This window comes from Bos grunniens, chromosome 7 (assembly GCF_055505025.1).
Source record: "Bos grunniens cultivar Pamir isolate PY7600 chromosome 7, Bosgru_T2T1.0, whole genome shotgun sequence".
NCBI lineage: Eukaryota > Metazoa > Chordata > Mammalia > Artiodactyla > Bovidae > Bos > Bos grunniens.
The window spans coordinates 28,874,244-28,893,176 of NC_141171.1; the positions used below are offsets into that span (position 1 = coordinate 28,874,244).

Here is an 18,933-nt window from a genome sequence, read left to right on the forward strand (position 1 = left end):
AGCCCAGCTCTTTCCTGAACCCCAGACTCATCTCCAGTTGCATATTGAATGTCTCCTTGGCATCACAAACTTAACACATTCAAAAGAAAGTTCCTGATTTTCTTCCCTAAACTTATCCTGCATTCTCCCTCATCCCCATTTAGTGTCAGTCGCATATCCTTGACTCAGTTTACTTTCCTATAACTCATCCAGTCTTCACCAAATTCTACTAGCTCTACCTTCTAAGCACATGTCCCTATGCCGAACTCCATCGTTTATTGTTTTTATTAACAGCTGTATTGAAATATAATTCTTGTACCATGCAATTTATCCATTTAAAGTGTACAGCTCAATGGTTTTTATTCTATTTGAATAGTTGTACATCCATCACCACAGTTAATTTTGGAACATTTAGTCACCGCCCACCCCCCCCACACACACACACACAAAAATTAACAGTCACTCTCCATTCCCTCTTTGTCCTGGTCTCTAGCAATCACTAATCTACTTTGCATGTGTGTGGAGTTATCTGTTCTGGACTTCTCATAAATGGTATTGAACTTGATGTGGTCTTTTCTGACCAGCTCCTTTCACATAATATGATACTTTCAAGGTTTATCATGTTGTAGGTTGTATCAGCACTTAATTCTTTTTCACAACTGAATAACATTTCATTATTATTGTATGGATATAGCACACTTTGTTTAACATTTCCTCAGTTGATGGATATTTCAGTTATTTCCACCTTTTGGCTCTTAGGATAATGATGCTATAAATATTTATGTTTCATTCAAATATTTGTTTTCCTTCTCTTGGGGGTGTACCTAGGAGTGCAACTACAGGGTCACTGGATAGTAGAATAACTTTGTTTAACCTTTTAAGGAACTGCCAGATGTTTTTTCCAAAGCAGTGACCATCATCTCTTGGTAGAATTATTGCATAAGCATTGTTACTGCTGTCCTTGCTTCCGTCATTACTCCCCACAGTCCATTTTGTTGCCCACATCCCCCCATTGGGTCCTCAGTTCAGTCAGAGTAAAACTGAAGCATTTGCAATGATTACAAGCTCTGGCAGGTCTGGCCCCATATGACCTTACTGGTTTTATCTTGTGCTGTGTCTCTTCCCTTTGCTTATTCCCTACTGATATCTTTGCTCTTCCTTGTCTATACCAGGTACACTCTTACTGCTTATCTATTCCCTCCTCCTGGAAAAGGCATCCCACTATATCCACACTGCTTGCTCTTTACCTCCTCATGCATTTATTCAAATGTTTCCTTCTTGGTGAGGCAGTCAACCTTTTTTTGTGGCGTAAGATGGTGGAAGAGAAGGACATGCGCTCATCTTCTCCTGCAGGAACTCCAAAACTACAACTTGCTGCTGAACAACTATCAACTGGAGAATGCTGGATCCCACCAAAAAAAGATACGCACATCCAAGGGTAAAGGAAAAGCCGCAGCAAGATTGTAGGAGGGGTGAAATCATGCTTGGAATCAAACCCCTTACCTGCCAGAGATGCTCAGAGGGCTCAAACAAACCTTGTGTGTACCAAGACCCAGAGACCCCACAAAGAGCCCGACCTGTGTTTGAGTGTCTCCTGCAAAGGTACGGGTGTGCAGTGGCCTGCTGCAGGGACAGGGGCTCTGGGTGCAGCAGACCTGGGTATGACACAAGCCCTCTTGGAGGAGGTCACCATTAACCCCACCATAGAGCCACCAGAAGTTACACAGGACTGGGGAAACAGACTCTTGGAGGACACAAACAGAACCTCATGTGCACCAGGACCCAGGAGAAAGGAGCAGGGACCCTACAAGAGACTGACCAGATCTGCCCTTGGGTATCCAAGTGTCTCCGGCGGAGGTGTGGGTCAACAGTGGCCCGTTGCAGGGTCGGGGGCACTGAGTGCATCAGTGCATACATGGGACCTTTTGAAGGAGGTCACCATTATCTTCATTACCTCCACCATAGTTTGGCCTCAGGTCAAACAACAGGGAGGGAAAACAGCCCTGCCCATCAACAGAAAATTGGGATTAAAAATTTACTGAGCATGGCTCTGCCCATCAGAACAAGACCCAGTTTCCCTCTCGGTCAGTCTCTGCCATTAGGAAGCTTCCATAAGCCTTCTCCATCAGAGAGCAGACTGAATGAAAACCACAATCACAGAAAACTAATCAAACTGATCACACGGACCACAGCCTTGTCTAACTTGATGAACGTATGAGCCATGCCATGTAGAGCCACCCAAGATGGACGGGTCATGGTGGAGATTTCGGACAAAACGTGGTCCACTGGAGAAGGGAATGACAAACCACTTCAGTATTCTTGTCTTGAGAACCCCATGAACTGCATGAAAAGGTAAAAAGATAGGACACTGAAAGGTGAACTCCCCAGGTCGGTAGGTGCCCAATATGCTATAGGAGATCAGTGGAGAAATAACTCCATAAAGAATGAAAAGACAGAGCTAAAGCAAAAACAGTACCCAGTTGTGGATGTGACAGGTGATGGAAGTAAAGTCTGATGCTGTAAAGAGCAATATTGCATAGGAACCTGGAATGTTAGGTCCAGGAATCAAGGCAAATTGGAAGTGGTCAAACAGGAGATGGCAAGAGTGAATATCAACATTTTAGGACTTGGTGAACTAAAATGGACTGGAATGGGTGAATTTAACTCAGATGACCATTGTATCTACTACTGTAGGCAAGAATCCCTTAGAAGAAATACAGTAGCCATTATAGTAAACAAAAGGGTCCAAAATGCAGCACTTGGGTGCAATCTCAAAAACAACAAAATAATCTCTGTTCGTTTCCAAGGCAAACCATTCAATACAACAGTAATCCAAGTCTATGCCCCAACCACTAATGCTGAAGAAGGTGAAGTTGAACGGTTCTATGAAGACCTATAAAACACTCTAGAACTAACACCCCAAAATGATGTCCTTTCATTATAGGGAACTGGAATGCAAAAAGTAGGAAGTCAAGAGATACCTGGAGTAACAGGCAAATTTGGCCTTGGAGTACAAAATAAAGCAGGTCAAAGGCTAACAGTTTTGCCAAGAGAACTCACTGGTCATAGTAAACACCCTCTTCCAACAACACAAGAGAAGACTGCACATGGACCTCACCAGATGGCCAATACCAAAATCAGACTGATTATATTCTTTGCAGTGAAAGATGGAGAAGCTCTATTGAGTCAGCAAAAACAAGACTGGGAGCTGACTGTGTCTCAGATCATGAACTCCATATTGCCAAATTCAGACTTAGATTGAAGAAAGTAGGGAAAACTACTAGACCATTCAGGTATGACCTAAATCATATAACTTAGGATTATACAGTGAAAGTGACAAATAGATTCAAGAGATTAGATCTAATAGACAGAGTGCCTGAAGAACTATGGACAGAGGTTCATAACATTGTACAGAAGGAAGTGATCAAGACCATCCCCAAGAAAAAGAAATGTAAAAAGGCAAAATGGTTGTTTGAAGAGGACTTACAAATAGGTGAGAAAGAAGAGAAGCAAAAGGCAAAGAAAAAAAGGAAAGATATGCCCATCTGAATGCAGAGTTCCAGAGAATAGCAAGGAGAGATAAGAAAGCCTTCCTCAGTGATCAATGCAAAGAAATAGAGGAAATCAATAGAATGGGAAAGACTACAGATCTCTTTAAGAAGATTACAGATACCAAGGGAACATTTTATGCAAAGATGGGCTCTATAAAGGACAGAAATGGTATGGACCTAACAGAAGCAGAAGATATTAAGAAGACGTAGCAAGAATACACAGAACTATACAAAAAAGATCTTCATAACCCAGATAACCATGATGGTGTGATCACTCACATAGAGCCATCCTGGAATGTGAAATCAAGTGGGCCTTGGGAAGCATCACTACCAACAAAGCTAGTGGAGGTGATGGAATTCCAGTTGAGCTATTTCAAATCCTAAAAGATGATGCTGCGAAAGTGCTGCACTTAATATGATGGCAAATTTGGAAAACTCAGCAGTGGCCACAGGAGTGGAAAAGGTCAGTTTTCATTCCAATCCCAAAGAAAGGCAATGCCAAAGAATGTTCAAACTACTGCACAATTGCACTCATCTCACATGCTAGAACAGTAATGCTCAGAATTCTCCAAGCCAGGCTTCAACAGTACATGAGCCATGAACTTCCAAATGTTCAAGCTTGATTTAGAAAAGGCAGAGGAACCAGAGGTCAAATTGCCAACATTCATTGGATCATCCAAAATGCAAGAGAGTTCCAGAAAAACATCTACTTCTGCTTTATTGACTCACTGGAAAAGACCTTGATGCTGGGAAATATTGAAGGTGGGAGGAGAAGGAGACGACAGAGGATGAGATGGTTGGATGGCATCACTGACTCGATGGACATGAGTTTGAGTAAGCTCCAGGAGTTGCTGGTGGACAGGGAAGCCTGGCATGCTGCAGTCCATGGGGTCACAATGAGTCACATATGACTGACTGACTGAACTGAACTGAGGCAGTCAACACTCCCTTCCTCCCTTTCCTGACTTTTGTTTATGTGTGTGTGTGTTTATTTTTATCCATCACTCTTATTACCACTGAAAGTACTATGTATTTTGTTTCATATCTGTTTTCCCCCACTAGAGAGCTAGCTTCATGGAAGCAGGAATTCTGGATTTTGTTCAAGCTGTATGTTCAGGGTCTAGACTATCTAGTAGGTTTAAAGAAACATTTCATGTATGAATAATTCAGTTCAGTTCAGTCGCTCAGTAGTATCCAACTCTTTGCAACCCCATGGACTGCAGCATGCCAGTCTTCCCTGTCCATCACCAACTCCCGGAACTTGCTCAAACTCATGTCCATCAAGTCGGTGATGAATAATTGAATGAATATATATTAAGCCCAGCAGTTTTATTGGAATGAGGTAGAGTAGTGAATGGGAAGTGAGGACATGAATCGGTGAGAAGAAATGACACTTCCAGCAGGTTTGAGAATTACAGACTGGATATACACAAATCCCTCTGCCTTCTCTCCTGTTTCTGTAGATTAACTAAGGGTCCATGCTCTTAACTAAGGCCAACTCCCCACATGTACCTATAATCATGTGGGGAGGAAAAGATTTTTCTCTACCAACTTAGGTCCAAAAAGAGATCTGAAAATTAACTGAAAATAGATTAACTGGAGAAAAGATTTTTTAAACAGGTGCGAACAGGAGTTGCTCATTGATGAGTAACTCTGGGAATAGAGATTTATGGTTCTAAGGTGGCACAGTGGTAAAAAATCCATCTGACAATGCAGGAGATGGAAAAGACACGGATTTGATCCCTGGGTCAGAAATATCCCCTAGAGGAGGCAATAGCAGCCCACTCCAGTATTCTTGCCTGAAAATTCCATGGACAGAGGAGCCTGATAGGCTACAGTCCTTGGAGCCACAAAGAGTGAGTGACTGCTCACACGGGCACACACACAAAGATTTATATACCACCTTAACAAAGAGCAAGGTTCAGGGTTTCAGTGGGATTGTATGGAAGCTTCTGTTTGGCTTTTTAATGCTAATGAAAATGGACAGACTCCTTCCTGTCTAGAAACTCTTTTGGTGAGGGTTGGGGGAAGAGTGGGTAGAGGAGGGCAGTCAGTGGTGGCTATATTTTCAGGAGGCTTGTTGAGACAATGTCTTTCTGTGGCTGCTGTTCAGATGTTTTCCATTTAAAATAATCTTCAGACCACTTTGGTGGACTGTTAATTCCTTTGGATCCATCCTGTGTAGCCTGTACGACAGGCCCTCTTGATGCACCCTCTCAGAACACCATGCACAGAGAGGGCCATGTGACAGTCTCCCTTGGAACTGATCATGGTGGTGTAGTGCCCTGAACAAGGGCATCAAGGTTTCTACTCAATCCTGCATCATCAGTTTTCCCTTCTCACCTGTATCATCTTGTTACATACAAACATGCTGTTATTCTCCCTGGTTTTAAATAAAGTGAAACCAACCCTTGATTTTAATAGGAAAATTTAAATAATTTAAAATTTTAAATACCTGGTCCTGATACCTGGACCGGGTATCAGGTGATACCTAGGAATTATTGTGAATATAGTCACAGGAGACCCCCACCATCACACAAGAATAGGAGACTATTTTTTAAAATCCAATAAAAACAGAACGTCTCTGATGATCCTAATTTACAAAAAGTCCTGTCTCTTCCCACAAACCTGAAATCAAGTCTGCTTAGAAAGAAAGAGAAAAACTAAGGGTTCAAACCAGTTAGGGGCCTAGAGAAAGTGAAGCAACACCCAGGAAGACTTCCCTAGGACTTCTAGCAAGGCATCTCCATGTGCTTAGAGGAAAAACTGAATTGTGATGCCCAGGAATTTTGCCAGTGTCTTTGTGTCAAGGAAAACTGGAAATGGTCAAACAGGAGATGGCAAGAGTAAACGTCAACATTCTAGGAATCAGCAAACTAAAATGGACTGGATGGGTGAATTTAACTCAGAGGACCATTATAGCAACTACTGTGGGCGGGAATCCCTTAGAAGAAACGGAGTAGCCATCATAGTCAACAAAAGAGTCCAAAAGGCAGTACTTGGATGCAATCTCAAAAACGACAAAATGATCTCTATTTGTTTTGAAGGTAAACCATTCAATATCACGGTAATCCAAGTCTATGCCCCGACCAGTAACACTGAAGAAGCTGAAGTTGAACAGTTCTATGATGACCTACAAACCTTTTAGAGCTAACACCCAAAAAGATGTGCTTTTCATTATAGGGGACTGGAATGCAAAAGTAGGAAGTCAAGAAACACCTGGAGTAACAGGTAAGTTTGGCCTTGGAGTACAGAATGAAGCAGGGCAAAAGCTAATAGAGTTCTGCCAAGAGAACGCACTGGTCATAGCAAACACCCTCTTCCAACAACACAAGAAAAGACTCTGCACATGGACCTCACCAGATGGCCAACACTGAAATCAGACTGATCGTATTCTTTGCAGCCAAAGATGGAGAAGCTCTATATAGTCAGCAAAAACAAGACTGGGAGCAGATTGTGGCTCAGATCATGAACTCCTTATTGCTAAATTCAGACTTAAATTGAAGAAAGTGGGGAAAACCACTAAACCATTCAGGTATGACCTAAATCAAATCCCATATGACTATACAGTGGAAGTGAGAAATAGATTTAAGGGGCTAGATCTGATAGACAGAGTGCCTGATGAACTATGGACAGAGGTTCATGACACTGTACAGGAGACAGGGATCAAGACCATCCCTCAAAAAAAAGAAATGCAAAAAAGCAAAATGGCTGTCTGAGGAGTCCTTACAAATAGCTGTGAAAAGAAGAGAAGCAAAAAGCAAAGGAGAAAAGGAAAGATATACCCATTTGAATGCAGAGTTCCAAAGAATAGCAAGGAGAGATAAGAAAGCCTTCCTCAGTGATCAATGCAAAGAAATAGAGGAAAACAATAGAATGGGAAAGACTAGAGATCTCTTCAAGAAAATTAGAGATACCAAGGGAATATTTCATGCAAAGATGTGCTCAACAAAGGACAGAAATGGTATGGACCTAACAGAAGCAGAAGATACTAAGAGATGGCAAGAATACACAGAAGAACTGTACAAAAAAGATCTTCACGACCCAGTAAATCAAAATGGTATGATGACTCACCTAGAGCCAGACATCCTGATGTGAAGTCAAGTGGGCTTTAGAAAGCATCACTACAAACAAAGCTAGTGGAGGTGATGGAATCCCAATTGAGCTATTTCAAATCCTAAAAGATGATGCTGTGAAAGTGCTGCACTCAATATGCCAGCAAACTTGGAAAACTCAGCAGTGGCCACAGGACTGGAAAAGGTCAGTTTTCATTCCAATCCCAAAGAAAGGCAATGCCAAAGAATGCTCAAACTACTGCACAATTGCACTCATCTCACATGCTAGTAAAGTAATGCTCAAAATTCTCCAAGCCAGGCTTCAGCAATACGTGAATCATGAACATCTAGGTGTTCAAGCTGGTTTTAGAAAAGGCAGAGGAACCAGAGATCAAATTGCCAACATCCGCTGGATCACTGAAAAAGCAAGAGAGTTCCAGAAAAACATCTATTTCTGCTTTATTGACTTTGCCAAAGTCTTTGACTTTGTGGATCACAATAAACTGTGGAAAATTCTGAAAGAGATGGGAATACCAGACCATCTGACCTGCCTCTTGAGAAATCTGTATGCTGGTCAGGAAGCAACAGGACATGGAACAACAGACTGGTTCCAAATAGGAAAAGGAGTACATCAAGGCTGTATATTGTCACCCTGCTTATTTAACTTATATGCAGAGTACATCATGAAAAATGCTGGATTGGATGAAGCACAAGCTGGAATCAAGATTGCCAGGAGAAATATCAATAACCTTAGATATACAGATGACACCACCCTTATGGCAGAAAGTGAAGAACTAAAGGGCCTGTTGATGAAAGTGAAAGTGGAGAGTAAAAAAGTTGGCTTAAAACTCAGCATTCAGAAAACTAAGATCATGGCGTCTGGTCCCATCACTTCATGGCAAATAGATGGGGAAACAGTGGAAACAGTGGCTGACTTTATTTTCTGGGGCTCCAAAATGACTGCAGATGGTGATTGCAGACATGAAATTGAAAGACGCTTACTCCTTGGAAGGAAAGTTGTGAGCAACCTAGACAGCATATTAAAAAACAGAGATGTTACTTTGTCAACAAAGGTCCATCTAGTCAAGGCTATGGTTTTTCCAGTAGTCACGTATGGATGTGAAAGTTGGACTGTAAAGAAAGCTGAGGGCCGAAGAATTGATGCATTTGAACTGTGGTGTTGGAAAAGACTCTTGAGAGTCTCTTGGACTGCAAGGAGATCCAATCAATCCATCCTAAAGGAGATCAGTCCTGAGTGTTCATTGGAAGGACTGATGCTGAAGTTGAAACTCCACCTGATGCGAAGAGCTGACTCATTGGAAAAGACTCTGATGCTGGGAGGGATTGGGGGCAAGAGGAAAAGGGGACAACAGAGGATGAAATGGTTGGATGGCATCACCGACTCAATGGACATGAGTTTGGGTAGGCTCCAGGAGTTGGTGGTGGACAGGGAGGCCTGGCGTGCTGCAGTTCATGGGGGCAAAAGAGTCAAACATGACTGAGCGATTGTACTGAGCTCAACTTGTGTAAAATATTTAAAATTAGAACATGTAGTATTTTATCTCAATAAAAAGTTGACTTACTTTTAAATCACTTAATTTTAAATTCATAGTCTTATGAACTAAAACAAAAAACCTTTAGGCAATAGTCCTAGCTTTAACCTAGCAAATTGAAATTATCAAAGACTTGGAGAACTAAGTTAAATATTCAATGCTCAGCATTGGCTATGTTACCTACCAGAAGCAAATAGCTTTTGGAACAAAAGAGCAAACATAAATACAATCAACTAAGTTGTTAAATTCACCAAATACAATATAAATATTCTAAAAGCCAGTCCCCAGGCCATCTTTAGATTAAGAACAAAAATGAAAATACCAGCACGCAATTCTATAAATTACTTAATATTGATGTTCTTAGACACTCGTAAACACAGCCATGAAATTTCCAAATCCTGTACCTCTCTTTGTTGTCTTTCCTTGTACAAAGCTGATACAGTCTCTATTAATTTCCTAATTAATTCAAAACTAGCTAATGCGTTCCTATAAATGTCACTCAGGAGGGAGAAAAAATATGCTTAAAAAAATTGTTCTATGGTTGCTCTTCTGTATTACTATTCTCGGTGATGGATTAAATTTTCAAAGGACCGAAATATCAGTGCATTACTAATTCCTGAAAAAAATGAATTTCTGAGGTTACTGTGAAAAGTAACAGAGTGTCAGGTTGAGACCCACAAATAGAAAGGCTCTTCTCTAACTTACTAATGGGACTAAGTTGCCAGATTTACTTAAAAAAAAAAAATGTCTGCTGGGAGCCGATCCCAGGCATACGCATGCCAGACATAGTCCCTCCATATAGGAGGCCGCAGCTAATAAGTGAGACAGATATGGTTGCATAAGAAGAAATTTGACTGATCTTTGTCCCTACTTTCTAGGAGCGAGCCTCTAAACCTTTGGTATTTCCAAATTGAAAAAAAGTGTCTTTGTTATTCATGGTGAGTCCCTCAGACTGCAATGGAATATACGCTTTCGATGTGACTCCTGGTGAGTCTCCAGATAATTTCAGGATGGGGGCCACAATGCCAGAGGGACCAACTGTGTGATCAGAGGGTTAAGGCTATGAGTCACACATTTATAAGATCAACTTCTGAGAAGGGGCAGAGGAACTCAAAATTGAGTGTAATCACATGGCCAATGATTCAGTCAATCAAACTTATGTCACAAAACCCCAATAAAAACTGGATATCTGAAGCTCTAGTGAGCTTCCACATTAGTGATACTTTTCGATGTGCCAGGAGGGTCATGCATTCTGAGGACAGGGAACATTTTTGCTTGGGATCTTCTTAGACCTCATCCTATGTGTCTCTTCATTTGGCTGGCTCCAATTTGTATGCTTTATGATAAAATTATAATCCTATGTATAAATGCTTTCTTGAAGTCCCTGAATCATTCTAGCAAATTCTAGAACTTGGGGAGGTAGTAGGAAGCCTCAGATTTGTAGCCAATTGGTAAGAAGTATGAGTGGCTTGAGAACTCTAGAGCTTGCCACTGATGGCTGAAGTGAGGAGGGTTTGTAGAGCCCTGTGCTCTCAACCTGTGGAATCTGACACAACTCCATGTAGTCTCAGAACTACATGGCAAATACACACACAGAAAACTTGAATACCATAAGAAAATGCTAAGAGAGGGGTGTATACTGAGAAGGACAGGGGCACGCAAGAAGAAGCACAGGACCCAGCCCTTTCTCCAAGGATAAGGAAAGCTTCTAGCAATTGTCTCTCTTTTTTTTTTAATTGAAGGATAATCGCTTTAGAGAATTTTGTTATTTTCTGTCAAACATCAACATGAATCAGCTAAGTATACATATGTCCCCACCTTTTGAACCTCCCTCCCATCTCCCTCTCCATTCCACCCCTCTAGGTTGATACAGAGCCCCTATTTGAGTTCCCTGAGTCATACAGCAAATTCCCATTGGCTATCTATTTTACATGTGGTAATGTAAGTTTCCATGTTACTCTCTCCATACATCTCACCCTCTCCTGCCCCCTACATGTCCGTAAGTCTGTTCTCTATGTCTGTTTTTCCATTGCTGCCCTGCAAATAAATTCATTGATACCGTCTTTCTAGATTCCATATATATGTGTTAGTATATGATATTTATATTTCTCTTTCTGACTTACTTCACTCTGTATAATAGGCTCTAGGTTCATCCAACTGATTAGAACTGACTCAAATGTGTTCCTTTTTATGGCTGAATAATATTCCATTGTGTATATGTACTACAGCTTCTTTATCCATTCATCTGCTGATGGATGTCTACATTGCTTCCATGTCCTAGCTATTGTAAATAGTGCTGCAATGAACATTGGGGTACATGTGTCTTTTTCAGTTTTGGTTTCCTCAGGGTATATATGCCTAGGGGTGGGATTGCTGGGTCATATGGTGGTTTTATTACTAGTTTTTTAAGAAATCTCCATATCATCTTCCATAGTGGCTGTATCAATTTATATTCCCACCAGCAGTGCAAGAGGGTTCCCTTTTCTCCACACCTCTCCAGCATTTATTGTTTGTAGACTTTTTGATAATGGCCATTCTGACGGGTGTGAGGTGATATTTTGCTATAGTTTTGATTTGCATTTCTCAAATAATGAGCGATGTTGAGCATCTTTTCATGTGTTTGTTAGCCATCTGTATGTCTTCTTTGGATAAATGTCTGTTTAGGTTTTTTCCCCACTTTTTGATTGGATTGTTTGCTTTTCTGGTACTGACTTGTATGAGCTGTTTGTATGTTTTGGAAATTAATCCTTTGTCAGTTGTTTCATTTGCTATTATTTTCTCCCATTCTGAGGGTTGTCTTTTCACCTTGTTTATAGTTTCCTTTGCTGTGCAAAAGCTTTTAAGTTTAATTAGGTCCCATTTGTTTATTTTTGCTTTTATTTCTCCATTACTCTAGGAGGTGGGTCATAGAGGATCTTGCTTTGATCTGTGTCATTGAGTTTTCTACCTATGTTTTCCTCTAAGAGTTTTATCGTTTCTGGTCTTAAATTTAGATCTTTAATCCATTTTTTAGTTTATCTTTGTGAATGGTGTTAGGAAGTGTTCTAATTTCGTTCTTTTATATGTAGCTGTCCAGTTTTCCCAGCACCACTTATTGAAAAGGCCATCTTTGCCCCATTGTATAATTTTGCCTCCTTTGTCAAAAATAAGGTATCCATAGGTGTGTGGGTTTATATCTTGGCTCTCTATCATATTCCATTGGTCTATATTTCTGTTTTTGTGCCAGTTCCATACTGTCTTGATAACTGTAGCTTTGTAGTATAATCTGAAGTCAGGAAGGTTGATTCCTCCCGCTCCATTCTTCTTTCTCAAGACTGCTTTGGCTATTCAGGGTCTTTTGTGTTTCCATATGAATTATGAAATTTTTTTGTTCTAGTTCTGTGAAGAATGCCATTGGTAATTTCATAGGGATTAAACTGAATCTGTAGATTGCATTTGATAGTATAGTCATTTTCATAATTTTATTCTTCCAACCAAGAACATGGAATATCTCTGCATCTGTTTATGTCATCTTTGATTTCTTTCATCAGTGATAATAATTTTTTGTATACAGTTCTGTCGTCCCTTAGATAGGTTTATTCCTAGATATTTAATTTTTTTTTGTTGAAATGGTAAATGGGATTGATTCCTTAATTTCTCTTTCTGGTTTTTCATTGTTAGTATATAGGAATGCAAGTGATTTCTATGTATTGATTTAGCAATTGTCTCTTGAGATAGCTCTAAGAATGTTTCTTTAGTTTAAAAAAAAAGAAAACTGTTCCTTAATTTCTCTTTCTGGTTTTTCATTGTTAGTATATAGGAATGCAAGTGCTTTCTGTGTATTGATTTAGCAATTGTCTCTTGAGATAGCTCTAAGAATGTTTCTTTAGTTTAAAAAAAAAAATCACCCAACTGAAATTAATCAAATCCATGACTATATTTTTGGCATATTTTCTTCTAACACATGTCTCTTTTTGGATTTTTGCATACTTGAGATAATGCTATATGTGCAGTTGTTTTTATTTTACTTTAAAATGTCAGTCATAAGCATTACCTTTTGATATTAAAGCCTCATTACACATTTTCATTTTAATGGCTGCACTATCCTATAGATACAATGTAGTTTAAATAAAACACATTTCCTAAATTTGTACCCTTGGATTGCTTCTGGCTTTTGATATAATAAATAGTACATAAAGATGAGTATCTTTACGTATAAATCTTTGTCCACATTTCTGATTATTTCCTTAAGATAAACTTTTTTTTTTTAGTCTGACCTTATTTATTTCTTACTCTCAGAAAATCTTGTTTTCAATGAAACTCAAACTTAGAAGTAGAAACTTGCAGAGTCTTTCACAGTCTTCATGTTTTGACAATCTGTTCCTGGTGTTTTCCTTTGACATCATTCATTCTTTTGGCCAGTGGTGAGTATATTCTGTGGTCTTTTCCTACTTTTTCTTAGTACCCTGTTTCTTCAGAAAAACAAGCCAACTCTGATGTTACAGGACACAGCGGGTAATGTAGCAATGAGTTTTGAGCACCAAAGTTTCTAACCTTCACTCTTCAGGGGCTTTCCACAACATACTGGTAGACATCATCTTTTAGAGAGATTGGAAAGTTTGTATGTTCAGCTAGCTCTTTTGGGCCCCAGCCAATGAAGCATAGTAGTATCAGTGAATCCAAGAATATCTTTCTCCCATTTTTCTTTTCTTTACAACGACCCAGCTGAGAATACTCAGATTGGCATCCACTTTGCACCGCCTGAGCAGACTTGTGCTGGCATCCTCTAGTGTGCTTCTACTTCACCTTGCTTTGTGGGCAAACCTGGTTGTTCATCCCATCACTGATTCCAACCACGTAGCCCTTTCCTTCTTCACTCAGAGCATTCATGGCAGCTTCTGTGGCTAAACACGTCTCGTGCATGTGTAGTCAGTCATGTCCGACTCTTCACAACCCCATGGACTGTAGCCCACCAGGCTCCTCTGTCCACAGGATTCTCCAGGCAAGAATACTGGAATGGGTTGCCATTTCCTTCTCGAAAACACTTCTCATAGAAGGGTCAAAATTTGCTTTCAGTGTCCACTTCAGTAGGTTTCTGGCAGTCCATGGTTGGGAAAGAGATGTTTAACTTTGTCTTGAAGCAGCTGACCACCTCTGAGGCACCGTAAACTCTTGAAGTGTAATTACTGAGTAAAAGGATTTGCTTTTACAACTCCTAAAACCTGATGCCAAATTGATTTATGGAAATATGAATTGACACTCCTCCAGGCATGTTCAAATGTCTAACTTAAAGCTTATTACCAAAACTAAACCATTTTACTAAAAAAATGGAAATTTGATAGGCTACCAAAACTTATTTTGTTGCTTTAATATGCTTTCATTTGAATACTTGTGAGATCAGCTGAATATTTTTTCATATCTATTAGTTCTACTTTCTGTGTTTGAGAGCTTTGTTCAAAGCATTTAGTTAGGTCTTGAGTATTTATGTTTGTTAAATATAACATATACAGTGTTATATATTATGTGTTAAATATAGCATAGATGGTACATACAGTATAGATTTTTACTGAAGACTGATGTTCTGATAGGGCGTTAGCCTTTTATGAAATTATATTAACATGTCTCGGGGTTTTTCCTATTATGTTTTATATATTTGCAGATTGAGAATTGTTTTGGGGAAGTACGAAACTTATTTTGATATATTCATTTACGATTGTCTCTAGCTCAGACTGCTCTTCTAGAAAAGAGCAGGCCTGCCCAGTGACCAGGTGTGTGTTCCACCCTCGAGCGGTTTGTCCTTTCGGGTTTTGCCTCAGCTTTTGAGCCGAGGGTGCACTGTTTTCAGGATGATACTCAGCCAGTGAGGGAGCAGTGAAGCCTGGCCATTTCTGCCCAAGATGTGATCCCTCTGATGGGTATTTTTTTTTGGTCTAGAGCTGGAGCCTGAGGGCAGTTTCTCCTCAGGAAGAGAGACACATTTGAGCCCTGAGGAGCTGCTCTGCACTTCTGTTTGAAGCACTACATCAAAATGCAGCAAGGGGTGGACTGGGATGGAGACCTAGGTGCTCAGCTCACATCATCCTTCAAAAATACACTCGTTGCCCAGTTAACCGGTACAGCTGGCAGACAAGCTCCAGCTATCAGTTCCTTCACAATCCTCCTCAGCTTTCAACCGAGGTTGCCCTTGTTCTCAGGGCAACTCTGTCCAAATATGGAGCAAGAAACTGGTTCAAGGGCTGAGTTGGTCCCCCAGCCTGGGACTGCACTCATGGGGAGTCTTGGGTTCGGAGCTCCCCATGGGGCTAACTGGCTCCATTTAGGTCCACACTGCCCGCCTACTTCCTCCCCTTTACCTGGTATTACTTACTAGTAAGGCTTTCACATTCAAGCATTTTAAATATAAACCATTATAAGCCTATTGTATAAATATAAACCATTATAAACCTAGAGTTTCACTTGCTGGAAATGGGCCAGAGCATGGAAAAGGCTACATGGGAAAAGGATACTTTTCTTTATAAACCCTCTCCCACTATTTGATTGTTTTCATCATGGGCATGTGTTACTGTGATCATAATTCAAAATATCTTTAAATAAGCCAACGTGTCTAGAAAAACATGGGATGATAACAATGTAGGTAGGCTAGCCAACAACAATTTGCTTTATTGTAAATACCTCTAAATCTGTTTGAGAGCAAACTATTGAATCTGCTAATGGTAGATACAGATGGTACAAAACAATAACCTTCTTTTTGGTGTTGGGTGTAATTTTAAATAGAATCTTTCTTATCATGCTTTAAAGTGACGTCAATCTACTTACATGATCAAGCTCCATTATTACATTAAATTCCACATATTTCACAATGAGTGGAAACTGTAGCAGATGTCATCATTCAAGGCTTTATGTAAAATGTGATTTTTTTCTTTGGTTCTTTGTAGGTGGGTAGAGAAATAATGGAAATAATTTTTCATACACAGATAACTGGCATATGTGAAATGCTTGCTAATTTGAGGAGGGAGGTGGGGAATAAAGGATGAAAAGAACAAAAATAATTTTGTCTAAGACTGCAAGTGACATACATTCAAACAATTGCTTTTTCAGAGTCCTCAGGCTTGTTTCTATTCAGTGTTTGCTGAGCTTTAGAGAAGGCTGAATCCCACCATGGCAAGCTGCCATCTTTGTCAGAGTAAAGAGCTGTTTACATTCAAGGCACATAATAAGTGCAATGTGAAGTAAAAAAACAGTGTGAGTTCTATTATGGCTGATTAGCCCATTGTGCAGTGTTTCAACTAACATCTCCCTTGTGCTAAAAATAGTGAGAAGCCACAGGACATCAGGCAGCGTGATCCATCAGTACTGTACTCTTTCGTGAGATTGCCAACAAAAGCTGCCTCTAACTCCCCGGAAAAATAAGAGAACCACTTACTAGCTTCAGTGTCCTCCCAAATATGTAGTTTATCTGAGCTGTTTGAGAATCTTCCAGAAAATGAGAGACACACAGCTTCTCACATATAGATGTCTTCTCGGTAACTTCTTTTTCTTGATATAACACTTGATATGAATGTCATAGAAGTCAGTTGCTTGTTATAAAACTTGTTTCCTTAGCTGCTTCTTAATCCAAGGAACAGTGGCCTGAATGCATATATTGATGCATTGGCCACCAGGAGCCTAAATAAATAAATTAAATAAGTCTCTTTGTTTGAAGTGACAGAAGGAGAAGGGAGTAGTATGAATAAACTGAGTCCTAGGTCATTTCATCACAAAGTCAATAGCTCTTCTCATTGAAGGGGAGAAAACAAACTGCTTTCTATTCTATTGAAAGCCTGGAAGAATTTGCACGGCAGTAATCCCAAATCCAGAGGCAATCTATTAACAACTCAGCATCACAGATCCTGAGACTCAACTGATAAGCACATTCTTCCCTGCACCTCCCCCAACATTAATCCTCTTAAAGATTGTGCTAAGTAATGAAAGGGTGCGATGAAAAGAGGCCCCCCCTCTTTTTTTTTATTACAAACACACAAAATGCTTGTGTAAATGTTTCATTAACAAACTGCTGGACTAGTATTTAATATCCTTTGCCTCCCTCCCCCCGGACCCCTTGGTAGGGGCTTCTGCCTGGAGCATGACTAAATGTGTGATTTACACATGTTTAAGAGAAACATTCCCACACTTGAATGCTGTTCCATGACAAAGGGAGGGGAGGGGCTGAGAGAGAGGTGTTGAACCTATTGTAGACATTTTAATTTACAATTCACTTTTTCTTAAATGGCCTTTAAAAGATGAATGACTTCCACCCACTTATCAGTCTATGTTTCATTTCTTAGTGTGCTTTCTAACTGCTGGTCTGAATGTAAGTGTCCTCAGTCGGATAATTTGAGGCTGGTCTTTTTAGAGACAAAGTTAGATGCTGTAATATTCTAAGAAAAGCAAAATGAATTCCAATGCGTGTCCTTTGTGTAAGGAATCATTTTCCAAACCACAGGAAGACTAAAACAGATGACTTATCTTTACTTTGAATATGCTAAAGGATGCCAGATATTTTGTAGAAATATGCATCCTGTGTTTTTTTCTCTGTAGTCATCTAATTACAATCTGATGTTTCGTGTTCTTTAGCTAATCCTAACAGGATGCCTGCATTATGTGATTTTTTAAATATGGCATTTGGCTATAAAAATAAACTTTGCTTTCAGACAAGCAAGGTATGCTTATGGCACCTACTGAGATAGTCAGTATCCATTAACAGGGTGTATTGATACGACTTGAAGATACAGAATCAGCCTCTTAAGAACAGTGTGCTTGTGTGCTAAGTTGCTTCAGTCGTGTGCACCTCTTGCGATCATGGACTGTAGCCCGCCATGCTCCTCTGTCCACGGGATTCTCCTGGCAAGAATACTGGAATGGGTTGCCGTTTCCACCCCCAGGGGATCTTCCCAACCCAGGGACGGAACCCTCATCTCTTCCGTCTTCTGCATGGGCAGGTGGGTTCTTTACCACTAGCATCACCTGACACTTGGGACAAAGATATTTGTATGAAAAAGAGGCTACATTTGCGTTCAGTTACCTTATACATTCATTTCAAAGTTTGGAATCTCTTAGAATGCAACACAGAAGTTTCTTCTAAGGATTTGCCCAGTAGCACTTATCCAGATGTGAATCCTGTATCAGGATTTAACTTAAACTATGCTTAAGAGTGTCTTTGTCCCAAGTGTCATTCATTTAATTTCAGTTTAGCATAAGCATCTGGCCACAGATGGGGTTACTCGAGTTGGGTCAGAACCACTTTTGGGTCAGCATGGAGAGTTGTGTCTCCAGCCAGGAGTACAGTCTGGTCTCAGAGTGAATAGATTCATTTAGAGCAACAGTGCCCTGGGGGATAAACACTTAAATGTATTCAACCTTAGAAGAGCTGAAAACATCAATACCTTCATAAAGCCACTTTGATTTGTATTGACTACAGTTGGGCTGCTAATTCATATACATCATTGTTTACTTCACAGTGCTTTTAACATGACTTTTGATTTATAGAAATTGTAATTCAATTTCTACCGAGAAGTGGTGAGCTCAGACCTCCCCCAGATTCTTACTTTCTCTCTTCTGTGACAAAATTGAAAGAGGAACTCTCTTGTCACGGCATTTATAAGTGGTTGTGTAGCAGCTTACATGCACTTTTGGGGGAAAAAAAAAAGATTTCATAGTAAAAGGTAATAGCAAAGTAGATTGCTCAAATAAGGGCTGTCAGTAATCTAAGCATGTTATTAATGTGCTCAGAGCAAAACCGTTGATTTACACTGGGGCAAAGATCTACAAGTTAGATGC

General features: G+C 40.0%; 1 protein-coding gene across 10 annotated transcripts in view; it reads left to right on the forward strand.

Annotated features, from left to right (window-relative positions):
- Window positions 1–18,933, forward strand: part of LOC147368971 (uncharacterized) — a 513,832-nt gene that overhangs the window by 391,525 nt on the left and 103,374 nt on the right. Inside the window, exon 5 of one of the 10 annotated variants that reach the window (XR_015167021.1) lies at window positions 15,052–15,189. The exons of 5 other annotated variants lie outside the window; for them this stretch is intronic. Coding sequence is in view for 4 of the 5 variants with exons in the window: in XM_086410558.1 (XP_086266684.1) it covers window positions 1,333–1,446 (114 nt within the window). In the remaining variant the exon portion in view is untranslated. Of the gene's footprint in view, window positions 1–1,332; window positions 1,584–10,016; window positions 10,068–15,051; window positions 16,164–17,860; window positions 17,996–18,933 lie in introns of those variants that run through there. 4 more of the 10 variants (XM_086410562.1, XM_086410561.1, XM_086410563.1 and 1 more) reach the window with 4 other exon arrangements.